The 20,682-nt window shown below is 42.1% G+C and overlaps 1 protein-coding gene across 10 annotated transcripts in view; it reads right to left on the bottom strand.

Annotated features, from left to right (window-relative positions):
• The window catches only part of ARMC2 (armadillo repeat containing 2), a 191,335-nt gene that overhangs the window by 130,734 nt on the left and 39,919 nt on the right, over positions 1-20,682 (bottom strand). For 3 of the 10 annotated variants that reach the window (XM_073675817.1, XM_073675818.1, XM_073675819.1), the window contains exon 2: positions 14,641-14,911. The exons of 3 other annotated variants lie outside the window; for them this stretch is intronic. In XM_073675817.1, coding sequence (XP_073531918.1) covers positions 14,641-14,849 — 209 coding nt within the window. In that variant the 5' untranslated portion in view covers positions 14,850-14,911. Of the gene's footprint in view, positions 1-13,926; positions 14,174-14,640; positions 14,912-19,259; positions 19,401-20,682 lie in introns of those variants that run through there. 4 more of the 10 variants (XM_073675816.1, XM_073675821.1, XM_073675820.1 and 1 more) reach the window with 3 other exon arrangements.

The following is a 20,682-nucleotide window of genomic DNA, read 5'->3' as shown; positions in this document are numbered from 1 at the left end:
CGCAAGCCAGGCCTTTCATCTGACTGGTAACTGACTCTTAATATCTGCATACTTTTGTACCACTACTAATTGTATTTGCATATATGACCATTATATATGTATAACCATTGTGTATATAGTGTATTGTCTAGTGTACTCTCAAGGTGATTAAATATTTTTTAACCTTGGGTTGCTTTTTTATCTTGATCCACGAATACACACGTCCATTTCTCAGTTCAATTTCCCATGCTACCGGGGCTGGTTTCAAACATGAAAAAATTATATATATCTGGTATCGCTGTAATCGCACCGACCGAAAGAATAAAGTCGTCTTGTCACTTATATCGCACGAGGAACGGTGTAAAAAATAAATAAAACCAATTCCTGGCCTACTGTTGATTTTTTCATTTTGCCACCCAAAGATCGCAGTAAGGCTCGCCTCACATTTGTCCTGCGCTCTACACTGAGAGCTTATACCGGGGTTTCCATGTAAATCTCTGAAATACATGATTCAGACAGAACCCCCGGTGGTAGATTCCCTACAAGGAGGCAGATCGAGACATCTTGGACGCCGTCTGACCTATGATCCGGCGGTGTCCATCTTTTTAGGCGTTCATAAAAGTGCCATCGACCATAGTTTTGTGCACTTCTGAAAAGAAGGACACCACTGAACAGAGGCCAGATGGAGTCCAGAGTAACTCTGCTGCCTCATTATAGTGAATAAATCAGTTAGGAGTGTCATCTGAATTACATAATTCGGAGATTTAGATGGAAACCCCAACGTAAGTGCTCAGCGTAGATTGTAGGATGAATGTGATCCAAAATGTTATGTAAAATGTTCAACTCAATCCCCAAAAAAAAGCAAGTCCCCACTCAGGTCCGTCATCTGTTAACGGAAATATAGGGGGCTCCCACGTTACTGGTAGCACAAAGGCTCTGGAAAAGCACTATGGCTCCTCGCCCCAAAAAGAAATTTAGCCAATTCTGCACTGCCAAATCCAAATGCCCCCCTCCCTTCCTGAACCCGACATTGTGTCTAAACCGCACTTAACGTCTACATGTTTGGCATTTTTGTAGCGATGAGAGCCCGCCTAATTTATGGGTGCATGTTTCCAGAAGAACAAGCAGGGCACTACAACATACTGGGCACTACCATGGCAGATTTGCAATTTTCATTCAGCAACATCCATTGCTGCTTGTTTCTGGAAAACACCCATGGAGTCAAATCATCACTATACCTGTAGATAAATACCTAAAGGGGTATAATTTTTAAAAAGGGGTCACTTGAGGGGAGATTCTGCTCTTCTAGCACTTAGGGGCTCTGTATCTGGAGTCCACAAACTATTCTAGGAAAATATGTACTCCAGGAGGTAAATAGCCGAGTCTCGTCATGAGTCTTCTATGTTCAGCAGAAATTGTGTGACACATTTTGGTGCCATATTTACCCATTTCCTTGTGTGAAAATGTAAAATCAGGGGCTAAAACAAAATTTTTGTGGCAAAAATGTAATTCTCTTTTCATTACTGACCAATGGTATAAAACTCTGTGACATTCTGTGGTGTCAATATGATCACTGCACCCCTAGATGAATTCATTGTGGGATGTAGTTTGTAAAATGGGGTCACTTATGGGGAGTTACTTATGTTCTGGCACCTTAGGGGCTCTACCATTGTGACATGGCACTCTCAAACCAGTCCTGCAAAATCTGAACTCCAATATGGCACTTCTTCCCTTCTGAGCTTTGCACTGTTCCTCAAAAGTAGTTTTCGATGGCATATGGGGTATCGGTGTACTTAGGAGAAATTGCACAACACATTTTGGGATCCATTTTCTCCTGCCATCTTTGTGAAGATGAAATAATTTGGGGCTAAAACAACATTTTTGTGGGAAAAATATTTTTTTCATTTTCACAGTTTAACGTTGTAAAATTCTGTGAAGCACCTGTAGGTTCAAGGTGCTCACCACATGTCTAGATAAATTCCTTGAGGGGTATAGTTTCCAAAATGGGGTCACTTGATGGGGAATTTCCACTGTTTAGGCACATATTGGGCTCTCCAAACGCGACATGACACCTGCAGATCATTCCATCAAAGTCTACGTTCCAAAACGTCACTCCTTCATTTCCGAGCCCTGCTGTGCGTAGGGTATTGGCGTACTCAGAGGCTCAAGTTAAATTTTTGTGGAAAAAGTAAAACGTTAATTTTTCCTTCTACTTTGCATTAATTCATGTGAAGCACCTGAAAGGCTAATAAACTTCTTGGATGTGGTTTTGAGCAGTTTGAGGGGTGTAGTTTTTGAATGGTGTCACTTTTGGGTATTTTCTATCATATAGGCCCCCCAAGGTCACTTCAAATGTGATGTGGTTCCTAAAAAATGTTTTTGTAAATTTTGTTGGAAAATAGAGAAATTGCTGATCAACTTTTAACCCTTATAACTTCCTAACAAAAAAATGTTTAAAAAATGATGCAGATGTAAAGTAGACATGTGGTAAATGTTATTTATTAACTATTTTGTGTGACATAACTCTCTGGTTTAAGGGCATAAAATTAAAAGTTTGAAAATTGCCAAAATGTTAAACTTTTTGATTAGAAGTGGCAAACTTTTTGACAAATTTCTGATATTTTTACAAAGTCATATTGAACAAATTCTACCACAATCATGCCACAAAAAAATAATTATAGAATCACTGGGATATGTTGAAGCATTCCAGAGTTATTACCACATAAAATGACACTGGTCAGATACCCCCCCCCGAAGAAGCTACCGCGAAACGCACGTCGGGGTCAGTGATTCGTCCTTACAGTGCATGTATATTATGTCTGTTTACCAGATTCATCTCTCACTATAGCACTTTATGTATATCTACCTCTGTTTGATGTATGGGATTCTGTTACTCTGCACTATGGAAGGCACTTTTTGATATTATCATACAAACCCCCCTCTAATCATGCAGGCACTGTGACATTAATTTTGAATATGGTCAGTGAGGAGTATAATATTCTCCCTTTGTATGGTATTGGGCTTTGTCTTATTGAACCTGTTGATTTGACTGTATGTATGTAAGCCTAAGTAGGAATCGACACCTGTCATTTGAAAGCAGGAGCTCCCCCTTGCGAAATAATATATTTATATATGATCTGTGGATGAATTTAATCTACTAGTTCTCCCCCCATATGTATATATTTTAATGAATATTGTTTTAATACATAATTAATAAAGTGACTTGTTTTTTGATACAATGGCGTTTGCTTACAATTTGTGATAGGTTACTATGTAAAATTTGGCCTGGTCATGAAGGTGAAAACAGGCTCGGGGGTGAAGGGGTTAAAAATATATAGAGTAAAACAAAAAAATCTTCCCTTATATAAACTGATTTATTATGTAAAAAATAAAAAGTAAGAAATAGGGACACATAATTGGTGTCGCTGTGTCCGTAATAACCAGAGCAATAAACTGATCATGCTATTAAACTTATACAATAAACGCCATAAAAAATGTAAAGAAAAATTAAAACAATCGTATTATTGCAGTTTTTTATTCACTCCATCTAACACAATAGAATAAAAAGGCGATCAAAAAGTCAAATATACCAAATTTACAGTTTCCTACGTTATAGAATTGCAAAGTATCAGTAAAAATTTGATTCTATACTGTGTCTCCACATTGCACCTGATTTTTTTCATGCACCCATAGATTTAATTGGCTGAGTCTCATCCGATTTATGAAACTAGTGCATGCCGAGATTTTTTCCACAGACAGATTTGGTCAGTGAAAAAAAAGCATCTGCACTGCCCCATTGAATAACACTGGCCCGAGCACTGTCCATTTTTTTCTAGGGCAGCAAAAATATGGTCATGTGATTGAGACCTTACTTTGATTGGCGGCATAATAGAATCTTCCTCTGGGTTTGATTTATGTTCTGAACTGTCCACCCTCCTCTCCTCCTGCTCCCTCTTTGACCGCTTGCAATCTGGCTTCCAACAGCATCATTCCACTGAAACTGCTCTGACTAAAGTCACCAACGACCTACTATCCGCCAATCTAAGCGACACTATTCGGTCCTCCTCCTCCTGGACCTGTGATCTGCCTTTGACAGTGGACTATTCCCTCTTACTACAGACTCTCTCATCTCTGCATCACAGACTTCGTCTTATCTTGGATCTCTTCATACCTAACAGACCAGACATTCAGTGTCTCCCATTCACACACCACCTCCTCATCTCGTCCCCTATCTGTCGGTGTCCCCCAAGGTTCAGTCCCAGGGCCCCTACTCTTCTACATCTAAACCTTCGGCCTTGGACAGCTCATAAGAGTCCCATGGCTTTCAATATCACCTCTATGGTGATGACACACAGATCTACCTCTCTGGACCTGATATCACCTCCTTACTAACCAGAATCCCACAATGTCTGTCCGCTATTTCTTCCTTCTTCTCTGACAGATTTCTAAAACTTAACATGGATAAAACTGAATTCATCATCTTTCCACCGTTTCACTCAACCCCCCCATCTGACCTATCCATCATAGTCAATGGCTGCCCACTCTCCCCAGTCCCGCAAGCTCGCTGCCTCAGGGTAACCCTTGACTCTAATCTCTCCTTCAAATGACATATCCAAGCCCTTTCCTCTTCCTGACGATTCCAACTCAAAAATATCTCCCGGATCCGCACATTCTTCAACCACGAATCTGCAGAAACACTAGTGCATGCCCTCCTCATCTCCCGCCTCGACTACCGCAACCTCCTGCTCTGTGGCCTCCCTTCCAACACTCTTGCACTCTTCCAATCTATCCTAAACTCTGCTGCCCGACTAATCTACCTGTCCCCCCACTATTCCCCAGCCTCTCCTCTCTGTCAATCTCTTCACTGGCTCCACATTACCCATAGACTCCAGTTCAGAACCCTAACCATGGCATTCAAAGCAATCCACAACCTGTCTCCTCCATACATCTGTGACTTAGTCTCCCGGTACTTACCTGCACGCAACCTCCGATCCTCACAAGATCTCCTTCTCTACTCCCCTCTTATCTCCTCTTCCCACAATCGCATACAAGATTTCTCCCGTGTATCCCCCCTACTCTGGAACTCTCTCCCCCAACATATCAGACTCTAGCCTACCGTGGAAACCTTCAAAAGGAACCTGAAGACCCACCTCTTCCGACAAGCCTACAACCACCACTCCACCATACCGCTGCACGGCCAGCTCTGCCCTCACCTACTGTATCCTCACCCATCCCTTGTAGACTGTGAGCCCTCGCGGGCAGGGTCTTCTCTCCTCCTGTACTAGCTGCTGACTTGTATTGTTCAAATTATTGTAATTGTTTGTGCTATGTATACCCCTTTCACATGTAAAGTGCCATGGAATGAATGGCGCTATAATAATAAATAATAATAATACGCAGCCCATTGTTAAACCTCCAGTTGCCACTGGCCATTGTTAAACCTCTGATCATGCTGTGGGTAGCCGACAGGAGTGACAAGAGGGAGTGATACCTCTCTGTCAAACTCCATACTTACTTCAGTCACTTTAACCGCTTCCAGACCACCCACTGTACATAAACGTCGGCGCTGCCTGGGCTCTGTGCAGCGCCGACGTTTATGAACGGTTGGTGGTCCCGCAGCCCTCAGGACCCCCAGGGTCCTGCAAGTGCTGCGGTTGCGGTTCAGAGCGACAGCTCTGACAGGGGACATCACCGGGACCTGATTGGATCAGGTCCCAATGATGTTAACCCTTTGCTATCTTCTATATGCCGCGATCTATAGTGATCGCGGCATATAGAAGATAGTGAGAGGAGAGGGGGTCGTCCACTTACCTCTCCGACGGCCCCCTGATGTCTTCCAGGACCTGCCGTTGTTACGGCAGCCGGAGGTCACATCACCGCCTCCGGATCTGCCATATATGGTGTCCTGCTAGGCTCAGCCTGCAGCTGAACTCTAGCAGGAGACACTGACTGTGAAACAGTCAGCAAAGCTCTCATGCAATGCAATTCATGTCTATTACATTGCATGAGAACAGTGATTAGAAAAATGAAAATTAATGTTCCATACAGGGACTTAGTAAAAATGTAAAAAAAAAGTCAAAAAAATGTTTTCAAACTGTTAAAAAAAAAATCACAAAATAAATAAAATATTAAACCAATAAATCAGTATATTTATGCAAAAACAAAAAAAGTACACATATTTGGTATCGCCGCGTCCGAAACAACCCAATATATAAAACTGTCACACTAATTAACTCCTTCTGTGCACACCGTAATAAAAATAAATAAAAAACGGAGCAAAAAACTATGCTTTTTCATCATATCGCCAAACAAAAAGTGGAAAAAAATGCAATCAAAAAGCAAAATGGAAATAAAAATGGTATCGCTGAAAACGTCATCTTGTTCCGCAAAAAAAAAGCCGCCATACAGCTCCATCAGCTGAAAAATAAAAAAGTTATAGCTCTCAGAATAAAGTGATGCAAAAAAAATATTTTTTCTATAAAATTGTTCTATTGTGTAAAAGCGCCAAAACATAAAAAAAATATACAGTAAGTGTAGTATCGCTGTAAACATACTGACCCGAAGAATAATGCTGCCTTATCACTTTTACCACACGCAGAACAGCATAAAAAAAAACCTCAAAACACAATTCCTGAATTGTTGGTTTTTGTTAATTTTACCTCCCAAAAAACGGAATAGAAAGCAATCAAAAAATGTCACGTACCCAAAAATGGTACCAATAAAAATGTCAACTCGTCCCGCAAAAAACAAGCCATCACATGACTCTGTCGGTCGAAATATGGAAAAATTATAGCTCTCAAAATATGGCGATGCAAAAACTAGATTTTGCAAAAAAAAGCGTCTTTTAGTGTGTGACAGCTGTCAGTCATAAAAACCCGATATAAATCTGGTATCTCTGTAATCGCACCGACCCGAAGAATAAAGTAATCTCATCACTTATACCGCACGAGGAACGGCGTAAAAAATAAATAAAACCAATTCTTCACCTGCTACTGATTTGTTTATTATGTCTCCCAAAGATCGCAGTATGGCTCGGCACACATTTATCCTGCGCTCTGCACTGAGCACTTACACCAGAGTTTCCGTGTAAATCTCTGAAATACATGATTCAGACGGAACCCATGACGGAAGATTCCCTGTAATGAGGCTGATATAGGCCACTGTGGATGCCGTCTGGCCTGTGATCCCACGGTGTCAGTTTTTTTAGGCGTGCATAAAAGTGCGGTTGGCTACAGTTTTGTGCACTTCTGAAAAAAGGACACCGTTAAACAGAGGCCAGACGGAGTCCAGAGTAACTCTGCTGCCTCATTACAGTGAATGGATCCCGCACTACATCACTTGGAAATTTAGATGGAAACCCCGATGTAAGTGCTCAGCCTAGAGCACCGGATAAATGTTACGTAAAATGTTCCCAATAAAAGCTTCAACTCAGTCCTTAAAAAAAGCTAGTCCCCACTCAGGTCCGTAATCTATTTAAAATTTAAGGCACTTCCAAGTTACTGGTAGCAGAAAGGCTCTGGAAAAGCAAAATGGCCCTTGCCCCCCAAAAGAAATTCAGAAAATTTTGTGCTCCCAAATCCAAATGCCTATTTTACAATAATTTGTTCTCCAATTGTCAAATCCCTCCCAGATCTCGCCATATGGCTAAGCGGTATGGTACAGCCACATATGGGGTATTGCCACTTTTAGAAGAAATTGTGTGACACATTTCGGCACCATTTTTACCCATTGCCCTGTGTGAAAATGTAAAATCTGGTTTTAAAACATTTTTTTTGTGGTAAAAATATAATTATGCTTTTTTCACTGCCCAATGGTATAAATTTAAAAATTAAAAAATACTCACTACTTCCCTAGATGAATTCCTTGAGAGGTGTAGTTTACAAAATGGGGGTCACTTGTGGGGGTTTCTGCTGTTTTGGCATGTCAGCGACTCTTCAAATGTGACATGGTGTCTGCAACCTATCCCAGCCAACATAGCGCTTCTTTCTCTTCCGAACCCGGTCGTACACCAAAGCAGTGGTTTTCCCCCACATATGGGGTATCGGCGTACTCAGGAGAAATTCCACAACAAATTTCATGGTGAAATTTCTCCTGTTATCGTTATGATAATGCAAAATTAGGGGATGAAAAACATTTTCTGTGGGAAAAATTTGAAAATTTTATTTTTACGGCTCAATATTATAAACTTCTGTGAAGCACCTGGGGGTGCAAGGTACTCACCACACATCTAGATAAGTTCCCTAAGGGGTCTAGTTTCCAAAATGGTGTTACTTGTGGGGGGTTTCCACTGTTTAGGCACATTAGGGGCTCCCCAAATGCAACATGGTGTCCGCTAATTATTCAAACAAATTTTACATTCAAAAAGTCTAATGGCGCTCCTTCCCTTCTGAACCCTGCAGTGCGCCCAAACAGTGGTTTTCCCTCACATATGGGGTATCAGCACGCTCAAGAGAAATTGCACTTCAAATTGTGTATTCCATTTTTTCCTGTTACCCTTGTGAAAATAAAAAAATGTTTTGTCTAAAGTAACATTTTTGTGAAAAAAGGTTAAATGTTCATTGTTTTCTTCCACATTCCAAAAATTCCCGTGAAACACCTGAAGGGTTAATAAACTTCTTGAATGTGGTTTTGAGCACCTTGAGGGGTGCAGTTTTTAGAATGGTGTCACTTTTTGGTATTTTCTGTCATAAAGGCCCCTCAAAGTCACTTCAAATAAGATGTGGTCCCTAAAAAAATGTTTTTGTAAATTTTGTTGGAAAAATGAGAAATCTCTGGTCAACTTTTAACCCTTATAGCTTCCTAACAAAAAAAAAAAACTTTGGGTTCCAAAATTGTGCTGATGTAAAGTAGACATGTGGGAAATGTTATTTATTAACTATTTTGTGTGACATATGTCTCTGATTTAAGGGCATGAAAATTCAAAGTTTGAAAATTGCAAAAATTTCAAAATTTTCGCCAAATTTCTGATTTTTTCACATGTAAACGCAAGTTATATCGAAGAAATTTTACCACTATCATGAAGTACAATATGTCACGAAAAAACAATCTCAGAATCAGGGGGATCCGTTGAAGCGTTCCAGAGTAATTACCTCATAAAGTGACAGTGGTCAGAATTGAAAAAATTGACCTGGTCACGAAGGCAAAAACAGGCTCGGGGGTGAAGGGGTTAAGCAAGTAAAGATTTAATTGAGCGCTGCAAAGAATGGCAGCACTTAATTTCCTCTGCTACATCTCTGCTAGCAGGAGGAATTGAATGCTGCTAGGCACCATGATCCAGGGCGAATAATCACTGCTTTTTCACATCCTAAATGGAAAGTGACAGTGTCCATTAGGATGTGAAAAGGAAATGCAGTGATGAAAACTGGTTAATAATAAAAATTTGAAATGTAATTTTCACACTGGCCACTGGGGCTTTTTTAAACTTTAAAAGTTGTCTTGGTTTTCACAAAAGTCTGTAGTCACTGTGTGAAAACAGTAGAAAGGTAATTTTACAAAAGCTGTGTAGAGAGGTGTCATCAACTCTGTAGACAGGTTATTGTATTTCTGTCTCTGATGACAAGGAAACTGCTTCCTGTAAGAACAGAAGTATGAGCCTAAAAAAAGCTCCAGTGGCCATTGTGTAAATTTCAAGATTCCTTTTATTTTTTTAATTACATTGTGATATGAAAGAAAATGTTTTAAAAAAATACATGGCACAAAAATAATTGGTCATTTTCTGGTAACACATTTCCTTTAAGAGTTTAAGTTTCGTTACAACGGAGGAACTGCATGTACAAGATGTTGTTAGATCATGCAGCTTGACATTATTTAAAGCTTTCAATACACCGTGTTCCAAAATATTATGCAAATGCTATATGTGTCTGACTTTCCTAAAAGGTCGATACAAACGAGTCAGTATAATGTTCAAATCATCAACCTTTAAGAGTATAATACAGATTTTATTGGACAAACCTCCCAATGATAACAGTATGTTTTCAAAGCCACAATAACTCAAAATACACATTTTATAGGTTGTGAAGAACTGAAAATGGTCATTTGTTGAATTTGCAGCATTAAGAGGTCACATTTACTGAAATCAAAAGCTTTTTAAATCAAACACATCTTAACAGGCCAAGTTATATGTTAACATAGGACCCCTTCCATGTTATCAACTTCCTAATTCTTGCATACATTGAACTTGGTACTTTTTGGATAGTTTCTGCTTGAATTTCTTTGCAGGATGACAGAATAGCCTCCCAGAGCTGCTCTTTTGATATGAAAGACCTCCCACCTTCAGATACTCCAAGGTTCTCAATATGGTTGATGTCAGGGCAGGATGGTGGTCACACCATGAGTGTCTCTCCTTTTATGCCCATAGCAGCCAATGACTCAGAGGTATTCTTTGCAGCATGAGATGGTGCATTGTGATGGAAGAAAGTGGTCAGGCAGAAACTCTATATACTTTGCCAAGGTCATTTTCACACCATCATTGACCCTAAAGTGGCCTACCACCTCTCTTCCCCTGATTCCAGCCCAAAACATGACGCTGCCACCTCTTTGCTGACGTTGCAGCCTTGTGGGGACATGGTGGCCATCCATCAACAAAACGGTTTTAAAATTAGTCTTCATGTATGTTTAGGCCCACTGCAACCATTTATGCTTGTAAGCACTGTTTAGGGGTGGCTGAATAGTAAGTTATGCACAACTACAAGCCTCTGGGGGATCCTACACCTTGAGGTACCTGAGACTACAGAGGCACCAGCACCTTTAAATACCTATTTGCTGCTTTGTAAAGGTATTTTAGCAGCTGCTCTCTTAATCCGATGAATTTTTCTGGCAGAAACCTTCCTCATTATACCTTTATCTGCACAAACCTGTTTGTGCTCTATATCAGCCATATCAAATCTCTTCATACTACATTGATCACGCTTAAGTATTCGTGAAATATCTAATGTTTTCATACCTTGTCCAAGGCATTGCACTACTTGACGCTTTTCGGCAACAGAGAGATCTTTTTTCTTTCCCACATTGCCTGAAACCTGTGGCCTGCTGAATAATGTGTAACGTCTTAAGTAGTTTTCCTTTAATTGGGCTCAATTGGTAAACTAATTATCATAGGTGTTTGAGATTGATTTCAGTGATCCACCGAGCCCTGAGACACAATACTATCCATAAGTTTATTTGAAAAACAACAAATGACATCTTTATGACGGTTAAATCTAATTTTCATAATAATTTGGAACGTGGTGTAAGGTGACAAAACATCTGGAGTCATTGATATCTCAGGGTAATGAAGAATTGAATGATTGGTTATTGCCATCAAGTATGACAAGACTCACTGACAAGAATGTAATGTAATAGCACATTAATCAAGGAAATTTTGAAATTCAGAATCGGCTGTAAAATATTTATATTATATATATATATATATATATATATATATTATAGTACAGACCAAAAGTTTGGACACACCTTCTCATTTAAAGATTTTTCTGTATTTTCATGACTATGAAAATTGTACATTCACACTGAAGGCATCAAAACTATGAATTAACACATGTGGAATTATATGCTTAACAAAAAAGTGTGAAACAACTGAAAATATGTCTTATATTCCAGGTTCTTCAAAGTAGCCACCTTTTGCTTTGATGACTGCTTTGCACACTCTTGGCATTCTCTTGATGAGCTTCAAGAGGTAGTCACCGGAAATGGTCTTCCAACAATCTTGAAGGAGTTCCCAGAGATACTTTGCACTTGTTGGCCCTTTTGCCTTCACTCTGCGGTCCAGCTCACCCCAAACCATCTCGATTGGGTTCAGGTCTGGTGACTGTGGAGGCCGTCATCTGGCGTAGCAACCCATCACTCTCCTTCTTGGTCAAATAGCCCTTACACAGCCTGGAGGTGTGTTTGGGGTCATTGTCCTGTTGAAAAATAAATGATGGTCCAACTAAACGCAAACCGGATGGAATAGCATGCCGCTGCAAAATGCTGTGGTAGCCATGCTGGTTCAGTATGCCTTCAATTTTTAATAAATCCCCAACAGTGTCACCAGCAAAGCACCCCCACACCATCACACCTCCTCCTCCATGCTTCACGGTGGGAACAGGCATGTAGAGTCCATCCGTTCACCTTTTCTGCATCGCACAAAGACACGGTGGTTGGAACCAAAGACCTCAAATTTGGACTCATCAGACCAAAGCACAGATTTCCACTGGTCTAATGTCCATTTCTTGTGTTCTTTAGCCCAAACAAGTCTCTTCTGCTTGTTGCCTGTCCTTAGCAGTGGTTTCCTAGCAGCTATTTTACCATGAAGGCCTGCTGCACAAAGTCTCCTCTTAACAGTTGTTGAAGAGATGTGTCTGCTGCTAGAACTCTGTGTGGCATTGACCTGGTCTCTAATCTGAGCTGCTGTTAACCTGCGATTTCTGAGGCTGGTGACTCGGATAAACTTATCCTCAGAAGCAGAGGTGACTCTTGGTCTTCCTTTCCTGGGTCCATCCTCGTGTGAGCCAGTTTCTTTGTAGCGCTTGATGGTTTTTGCAACTGCACTTGGGGACACTTTCAAAGTTTGCTGAATTTTTCGGACTGACTGACCTTCATTTCTTAAAGCAATGATGGGCACTCGTTTTTCTTTACTTAGCTGCTTTTTTCTTGCCATAATACAAATTCTAACAGTCTATTCAGTAGGACTATCAGCTGTGTATCCACCTGACTTCTGCACAACACAACTGATGGTCCCAACCCCATTTATAAGGCAAGAAATCCCACTTATTAAACCTGACAGGGCACACCTGTGAAGTGAAAACCATTTCCGGTGACTACCTCTTGAAGCTCATCAAGAGAATGCCAAGAGTGTGCAAAGCAGTCATCAAAGCAAAAGGTGGCTACTTTGAAGAACCTAGAATATAAGACATATTTTCAGTTGTTTCACACTTTTTTGTCAAGTATATAATTCCACATGTGTTAATTAATAGTTTTGATGCCTTCAGTGTGAATGTACAATTTTCATAGTCATGAAAATACAGAAAAATCTTTAAATGAGAAGGTGTGTCCAAACTTTTGGTCTGTATTGTATATATAATACTGGATGGAGTACATACTGTATGTCACTGATGTGCCGAGCATGAGTTGTTTTTTTTTTTTTAATAGGCCCTGATATTGGGTCTGGGATTTTGGAACGACTGAAAGCGATGTGCGGGACTAGTCGATCCCATCTTCCAATCCAGGTCCAGCTGATATAAAGGGCAGCTGAGCTGCTCCATAATGATCTCTGTGTGTGACGGTGAAAAGACCTGTTTGTAGACTGGTCAGCGTCTGCCAGAGGCCTGACTAACTTTGGGTTTTTGCCATGTACTAAGCTGTTATATGGACATGTATCTAAGTGGGTTAGCCCATACTACTCTACGAACTGTTTATTTTCTATTGCTTCTTTGTGCCAAGTCAAGGCTGTGTTTTGTTTTGTTTGGACTTGTGTGGAGGTTTATGAAAACAATAAACTTCACCTGGTTGGACCTGATCTGATTACCTGTGTATCCGCTACGGCTGCCAAAGAGACTGATTCTCTACAGTACACATACATAAAAATCAATAGTTATTGGGTTTGGGAAATGCACACGGGGATAACAGATTTGTAGTTCTGAGATACCTAATTTGTATCAAATATTTCACATCTATCAAGGTCCTAATGTGCTTGACAAATAAGACTACTATTAACTCAATCCTTCAAATCTAGAAGAACAAGCAGATCAAGACACAGAGCATGTGTTCACATTGACAGAAAAAGAGAACATAAAAGAAATGAATTCAAAATATTAACAAAGACTCAAATGGGAACCATTTCACATCCTTTTTTGCTATTAAACTGTCTTGTTAGTAAATCACATTGCATCACTAACATGTTTTTCTCAAGCAAAACATCCCAGTATTTATGACGAAAAACACATTTTAGACTTTGGTTGCCCCGCATACCTTCTGTTTCAGTCATAGGGGTGGGGATCTCTAGCTTTCCAGTCACGGTCAGTCAAATGCCATTTTATATTCTCCACGCCCATCGCATCATAATTCATTCCCTTCACTGCTCCCTGCATCACAGAAATCTCCCAGCAGATCCCGTGCTTGCTCAATAACATTTGCATATGTGCTCATGCTCCGGAGCCGCCGAGAGTCACAATGATTCACGTGTCCACCTGCCACTGACTCTAAGCGGCTCCGGAGCATGTGCACATATGCAATGAAGCCAGGATGTACACCCAGATGCCCGGAAGGTTGATAGTCATTGCGCAAGGGCGGGATCTCCTGGGAGATTTCTGTGATGTAGGAAGCAGTGAAAGGAAAGAATTATGATGTGACTGCATGACTGGAAAGCTACAGATGCCCACCCCATGACTGAAACAGAAGGTATGTGGGGCAATCAAAGTATAAAAAGTGTTTTTTTGCGATAAATACTGGAATGTTTTGCTTGAGAAAAACATGTTAGTGATGCAATTGGGGTCAAGACATTGGGGGCAGTTTAATAGCAAAAAAGGACGTGACAGGTTCCCTTTAATAAAGCAATGATAAATACACTTACATAGGCTGTTAGAAGAGAAAATAATGCAGAAGACATGAGGAATTTCATAAAGTTGAGTTCACATCTGTTTATTCTGCATTAATTATAATTACACAAAAAAACTGGTCACCTACCTAAAAGAGGACGGTGGTCTGCTGTCCGATGTCCTAGATGATAAAGCTCCAAATAGTTTTCTTTGATCTTCTCTTGGAGTGAATGGTCTTTTGGTTTTCAGGGTTCGAAGAGAATTTCTGGCTTCATTTATGATTTCAGCACTTGTCTTTTGGGCAGAATTGGGCAGTTTATAAAAAAGATCTGATCTCTTATCATGTGATGAGTGCATCTTCTATGATCACTTAGATTCTGGTACTGAGTCACAATAAGACCATCAGATAATACCGCTACCTAAAAGGAAATAAGTAAGCATGATCAAAAACTTACCATACATGCCAAACTCTGGCCCGTGGGCCAAATCTGGTCCGCAGGGTGGTTTTATCTGGCACGCGACACCAGAACCACCACTTATTATTTTGTGTTAATCCGTTAATATTGCATTTATTTTATGAATGAATGGAGTTTTATCCACCACCCTTCCTTTCTGCATTGGGAGGGGAAAGGTCCTGCTGATGTTGTGTCAATGGTCACTTATTGTGACACATGTATGGCCAGCAGGTAGGACAAGTGTATACTTGCTGGGTATACGCACAACTTGCCAATACCTGTCAGGTGGCCGGCAGCACCACATCAGCAGACGTGAGAGGCTCTGGATAACCACTTGAATTAACAAATAAATCTCAGTGACAGCCGTCCCAGTTATCACGTGTTTGTTGAGACCAATAGAAGCAGAAGCACTACCACTAACTCTACTGTGCACATCATTAATTCAGAGCTGTATAAAAAAAATCCTGGCTCAGAAATCAATATCGTGTTTAATTGTGGAAATTCACGTTTAGGTCTCATTCACAAGAGAGAGTATTTTTATAACATAGGAAACCGTAAATGGTCCTGTAAATGATTAATAACTGCTGCTGTAAAAAAAAAAACAGGTTGAATATGAACTGCACACGGATGACAAGTGAGAAAAAAATCGTCCGAGTTTTCTAGATGAAACTCTTAACGATTTTTTATACGCTCGTGTGAACCTGGCCTTAAGCCAAAGTCCAGACGTGGGGAATTTGCTGTGTGGACTCTACAAACCTAAGATATTTACACTACACTTTTACTGCCAACACTCCGGTTTTGGGGCAGAAACGTCTGCTGCAAATAGTCAACGTGTGCACTCAGCCTTTTAGGCTGTTGAGATCAGGTCGTGAGACCCACAGCCAGTCTGAACATGTACTTTCACTTTGAAAGTGTGGTGCCCCTGAGGGTTCGGTCGCCACAGAGGTACTGCATCTCACCCAGAGGTGTGGTATCTCACTCTCAGGTAAGGAAGGAGTACAGCTCGGGACCCTAACACCTGCATCCAACACATACCCACAGTGGGGGCAGGGCGAGATTGCTCCTAAGGGAGAGCACAGTCTCGGGTCCCTAGCTGATGGGAGGAGCTATGTAGTGGGTGTGGGTGGAGGAAGTAGCTTAGGGGAGCACATGAAAGGAAGGGATAAATAGAGAAGCCATCTTGTTTAGTCAGGGGGGGAGAGTGAGAGAACAGTCTGAGGAGGAGAAGTGTGGGAGCAGGGGCTCTGTAGGAGCTCTGCTCAGGCAGAGGGCCTGAGGAGAGGCCCAGGACTGAAGGAGAGAGGAGCAGGAAGGGCTCCAGAAACTAGGAAGGGACCCCAGGGGTACGGGCAGTGCTGGAGGCCACCCGTATGCCCGAATCCACCAGGAGGTGGAGGGGTCAGGCCACACAAAGAGGACCGGTCCCTCAACTAGCGGAAGACTGTACGTCTCAACTAGAAACCAGAGGCTGCAGTATTTCAAGTCCTGCAGCCAACAGTCCATATCAGTCTCACCAAGAAGGTAGCTATAGAGGACCCAGGGGACGGAACAGACGTCGCCCGACAAGGCCCGCAGGTACCGGATTGGGACACTAGGTATGAGGTGCAGGGAGATGGCCAGAGAGAAAACACATAGAAGGGGGTCCCGCTAAGTACTCTGGAGATATCTGAGGGTGGACTGAGCCCCTCCCTGAGTAAGCGCAGCACGACGAGGGAAGTTACACTGGTACCTGTAACTTGGACTGCAACAACCGTGAGTAAAGACCCTGAGGACTGCATCCCACTGTCTCTGTGATTATTATCTGCGCCATTACCCCTGCACTACAATGCCCAGCATCATCTACTTCACTACAACATCTACACTGCCCTGGAGCTAAGCTCTACCTGTGGAGAGCTGAACCAACCCTGCTGCACTAACATGAGCTCCAGATGTTCTGCACAGCAGCGGCTGCTCCATATAGCCGCATACCACAGGTGGCATCACAAACTCTATACAAAAACTTTAATTCCCCTGTAAATATCCCCTTTTTGATTGACCGCTCTGGGTCACGGACCGGGTCACCGCCACTGTGACATTTCCCCAAGCAACGACCGACCCGGCACCGAGTACCCCACGACCCAGGGGGCGCGTCAAATGCATGTGAAACCAGCATTAGGCTATGTTCCCACAGTCAGCTTTTGGTGAGTTTTTGATATTCCAGATTTTCTGCACCTGTTACGTACAAAAACGTAACATCTAAAAATTGACCAAATAGTCACTGTGGGAACGCAGCCTTGGGACGCTTTCAATGTCCATACAAAGTGGTTAGAGATTGGACCACAATGCACGGACTGGCCGCGGGTCTACTAACTCGAGCGTGACTGCTTCATATATTTCTATGGGGCTGTCACACTCGGGTTGGGAATCCCACGGTCAGTCCAATCTTGGACCGATTTGTATGGATGTCTGAATGTGCCCTTAGTGTAATCCGTCAGGGACGCAAACTTATTTAGAATGCTGCATTATAATTAGTTATATCTCCAAATCATAGCACCGATAACAATCTGGAGGTATAATCTTTTGCCATTTTGTAATTCAGAAAAGTTATACCTGTGCAGTCAACAGAATTTGTGAACACGACATTCCACGGCACGATGTTTTGTATAGATGCATATAGAATAGCAGGCTGACATAAAATCTCCCAGTGTCACATTCTCTGAAACAATGATGGTGCTACAATAATGAATTATGCAGTCTATACCTCCATTAACCTTTTTCTGATTTTCTTCAACTCAACTGAGTCATAAAGGGGTGGTGTACATGCCCTGGTCTATATGCCCTAGATTGTAAGCTTGCGAGCAGGGACCTCACACCTAATGGAACTGTTTAAACTGTTTTACCTTGTATGAATTTATTGTCTGTACATGTTCCCGCTTAACTGTAAAGTGCTGCGGAATATGTTGGCACTTTATAAATAAAAATTATTATTATTATTGTGGCATGGAGAAATAATAGAGGGTCCCCTGGTGGAACCGCTTCTACGATCGAAAAGGAGAGCCGCACTTGGGCACCAGCTCGGTTTCTGGTCAACACAAAATGTCTACAAAGGCGTCTGCCCCTGCCTCCTCTTGTTACTCTTCATGTTTCTGCCTTGTGGAGTTACAAGTGGCTGCCCCCCACTCCTGTGGGGGTATCTGTTACCGCTTCATATTTCTATGGGAGCATCTGTGTGTGGCTCACACTGTTATGGGGGCTCCTACCATTACGGGGGCTCCTGTGACTGGCTCACACCGTCACAAAGGCTCACATTGTTACGGGGGGCTCCTGTGGATGGCTCACACCATTACGGGGGCTCACACCGTTACGGAGGAACATATGGATCATACTGGGACGCTGCAGAAACGCTTAAAAAACGCTTCGTAGAAGGCCTGCCATGTTCCCCAATGATAATCCGACATTATACTCACCTTCCGATAGCCCCCGGTCTCCATAGCGATGCGTCCTGGCTTCTCGGCAGCTTGTGATGGTCTAAAAGGACCTGCCATGACGTCATTTAGTCATGTGACGGGTCACGAAACTGCTGACGTCAGTGGTCGTGTGACCTGTCACATGACTAAATGACGTCATGGGAGGTCCTTTTACACCACCGCGGGACACTGGGAAGACCGGACGCATCGGATAAGGACACCGGGGGCCATCGGAAGGTGAGGTTTTTTTTTAGTTTTTACCATTTTTATTCTTTTTTTAACTATTTACTTGGTCACACTATATAAATCTATGCCAGTTGCATGGATTTATATAGTGTGACCAAGTTGTCAAGCACTTTCCAAGTGATGCTAAAATCGCTTAGAAAGCGCTTGATAACCCGCATGCGAAATCGCATGTGAAGAACGCTTCACATCCGCATGTCCCTGGCAGGAAAACATCATGTACAATCCGCATGTAAAATCCGCATGTACAATCCGCATGTACAATCCGCATGCATTTTTTCTGCCAGGGAGATGCAGAAACGCTCAGGAAAAAATCAGGAGCATTTCTGCATTGTGGGCACATAGCCTGTATGTAATAAGTTTATACAGCAAGTTAGTGAGTTTTCAGTGACTGTAAGCTGCAGCCACAATAGCCGCAATACCTGAGGAGCAGCAGGAGCACAGCGCCTACTAGATGTAATGTGACGTGCACAGCAGTGCAAGGCGTGAGCGGTCACCATGGTAACGAGCAGGCACACTGCCTCCGCTCCCTATGCAGGATGATCACTACCTCTATAGTTGCTGCTGACATGTGCACGTGAAAACCGGGGATAAAACCGAGCGACGAGAGAGATCAAACTCACCTCTCCCCTCCGGCTCCGAGCAGAATGATGACCGAGAGATAACTAGTGCCGCCGCCGAACACTCACCCGGACAGTACTGCGCACGCGCTCTGTGTGGCAGAGTGGGCGGAGTCTGCTGTGTTGTTGTTACCTGTTGTGATTACTGTGCTGAGGTGATTCACAGCAGGTGTAAGAAGGCTCACTGAATTGGCCGTAAAGCGCTCATGCCGTAAACTCTGTGCCTAAAAGCCATTTGAAGGAGTGAGCTGCAGAGAAGTGCTGCTGTTTCTTTTTCCTCTGTGAGTTGGGTCTATTGTGCCTGGCACCAGTTGATTTTGTGACCAGGGACAGGACAAGGGGGTCAAACCCAGCTACGGTGTGCCCCAATAATCAGGGGCTATGCCAGATAACTGCTGCTTTGGAATTGGTTGGTAAAATGGTGCAGGTTTGCTGCTCATTAGCATTGCCGATGTTGAAGTCTGCACTAATATCTGCGGGATAATCTGATTGGCCGACCACTTTAAATCCGCAGCGGCGGTCAGTGTGTGCTGAGGTTTCCTAAGATCTGTGCAATGCTGACAGTACAGTGTGAACGCTCCCTAATGGGATTTTCACGTTGTTGGCTTGGGTTTTTGGCTGTTTTATATTTTTTTATGCTGTTTGTTTTCTGCTTTGATTCATAGGTCAAATTTGGAGTCACCCACCCCCCATTCCCCAAGCCAGAATTCCTCAAATTGCCATGTTGCTTCCTTCTTTTTTAAAGTGGCAGAAAACACTGTGTTAGGCTATGTGTGTTTAGGCCACGGCCCCACTATCAGTATTTGGTCAGTATTTTTTCACTGCAAAAAAATTGAAACTCGGCATCGCAGGTCAGTGTAGGGAGTATGTTCACATGGAGTTTTATGATGTGGATTTGTTGGCTAAAAAAATCACTATTCAACAGTTGTTTAAAAAAAATGAGTGTTTTTTCCCCAAATATTGGGTATCTGCGTGCCCAGGGGAAATTGCACAACAAATTTTGGGGTCCATTTTTTCTTGTTACCCCTGTGAAAATAAAAAAAAATTGGGTCTAAAGTAACATTTTTGTGAAAAAAGTTAATGTTAATTTTTTTCTTCCACATTCAAAAAATTCCTGTGAAGCACCTGAAGGGTTAATAAAGTTCTTGAATGTGGTTTTGAGCACCTTGAGGGGTGCAGTTTTTAGAATGGTGTCACTTTTGGGTATTTTCTGTCATAAAGACCTCTCAAAGTGACTTCAAATGTGATGTGGTCCCTAAAAAAATGGTTTTGTAAATTTTGTTGGAAAAATGAGAAATCGCTGGTCAACTTTTAACCCTTATAGCTCCCTAACAAAAAAAAATTTTGGTTCCAAAATTGTGCTGATGTATACATGTGGGAAATGTTATTTATTAACTCTTTTGTGTGACATATCGCTCTGATTTCA

This window comes from Phyllobates terribilis, unplaced genomic scaffold (genome assembly GCF_046119375.1).
Source record: "Phyllobates terribilis strain yellow unplaced genomic scaffold, ASM4611937v1 Scaffold_3__8_contigs__length_932513732, whole genome shotgun sequence".
Taxonomy (NCBI): domain Eukaryota; kingdom Metazoa; phylum Chordata; class Amphibia; order Anura; family Dendrobatidae; genus Phyllobates; species Phyllobates terribilis.
Note: the sequence above shows the minus strand (reverse complement) of the source record. Positions and strands in the feature narration are given on the sequence as shown.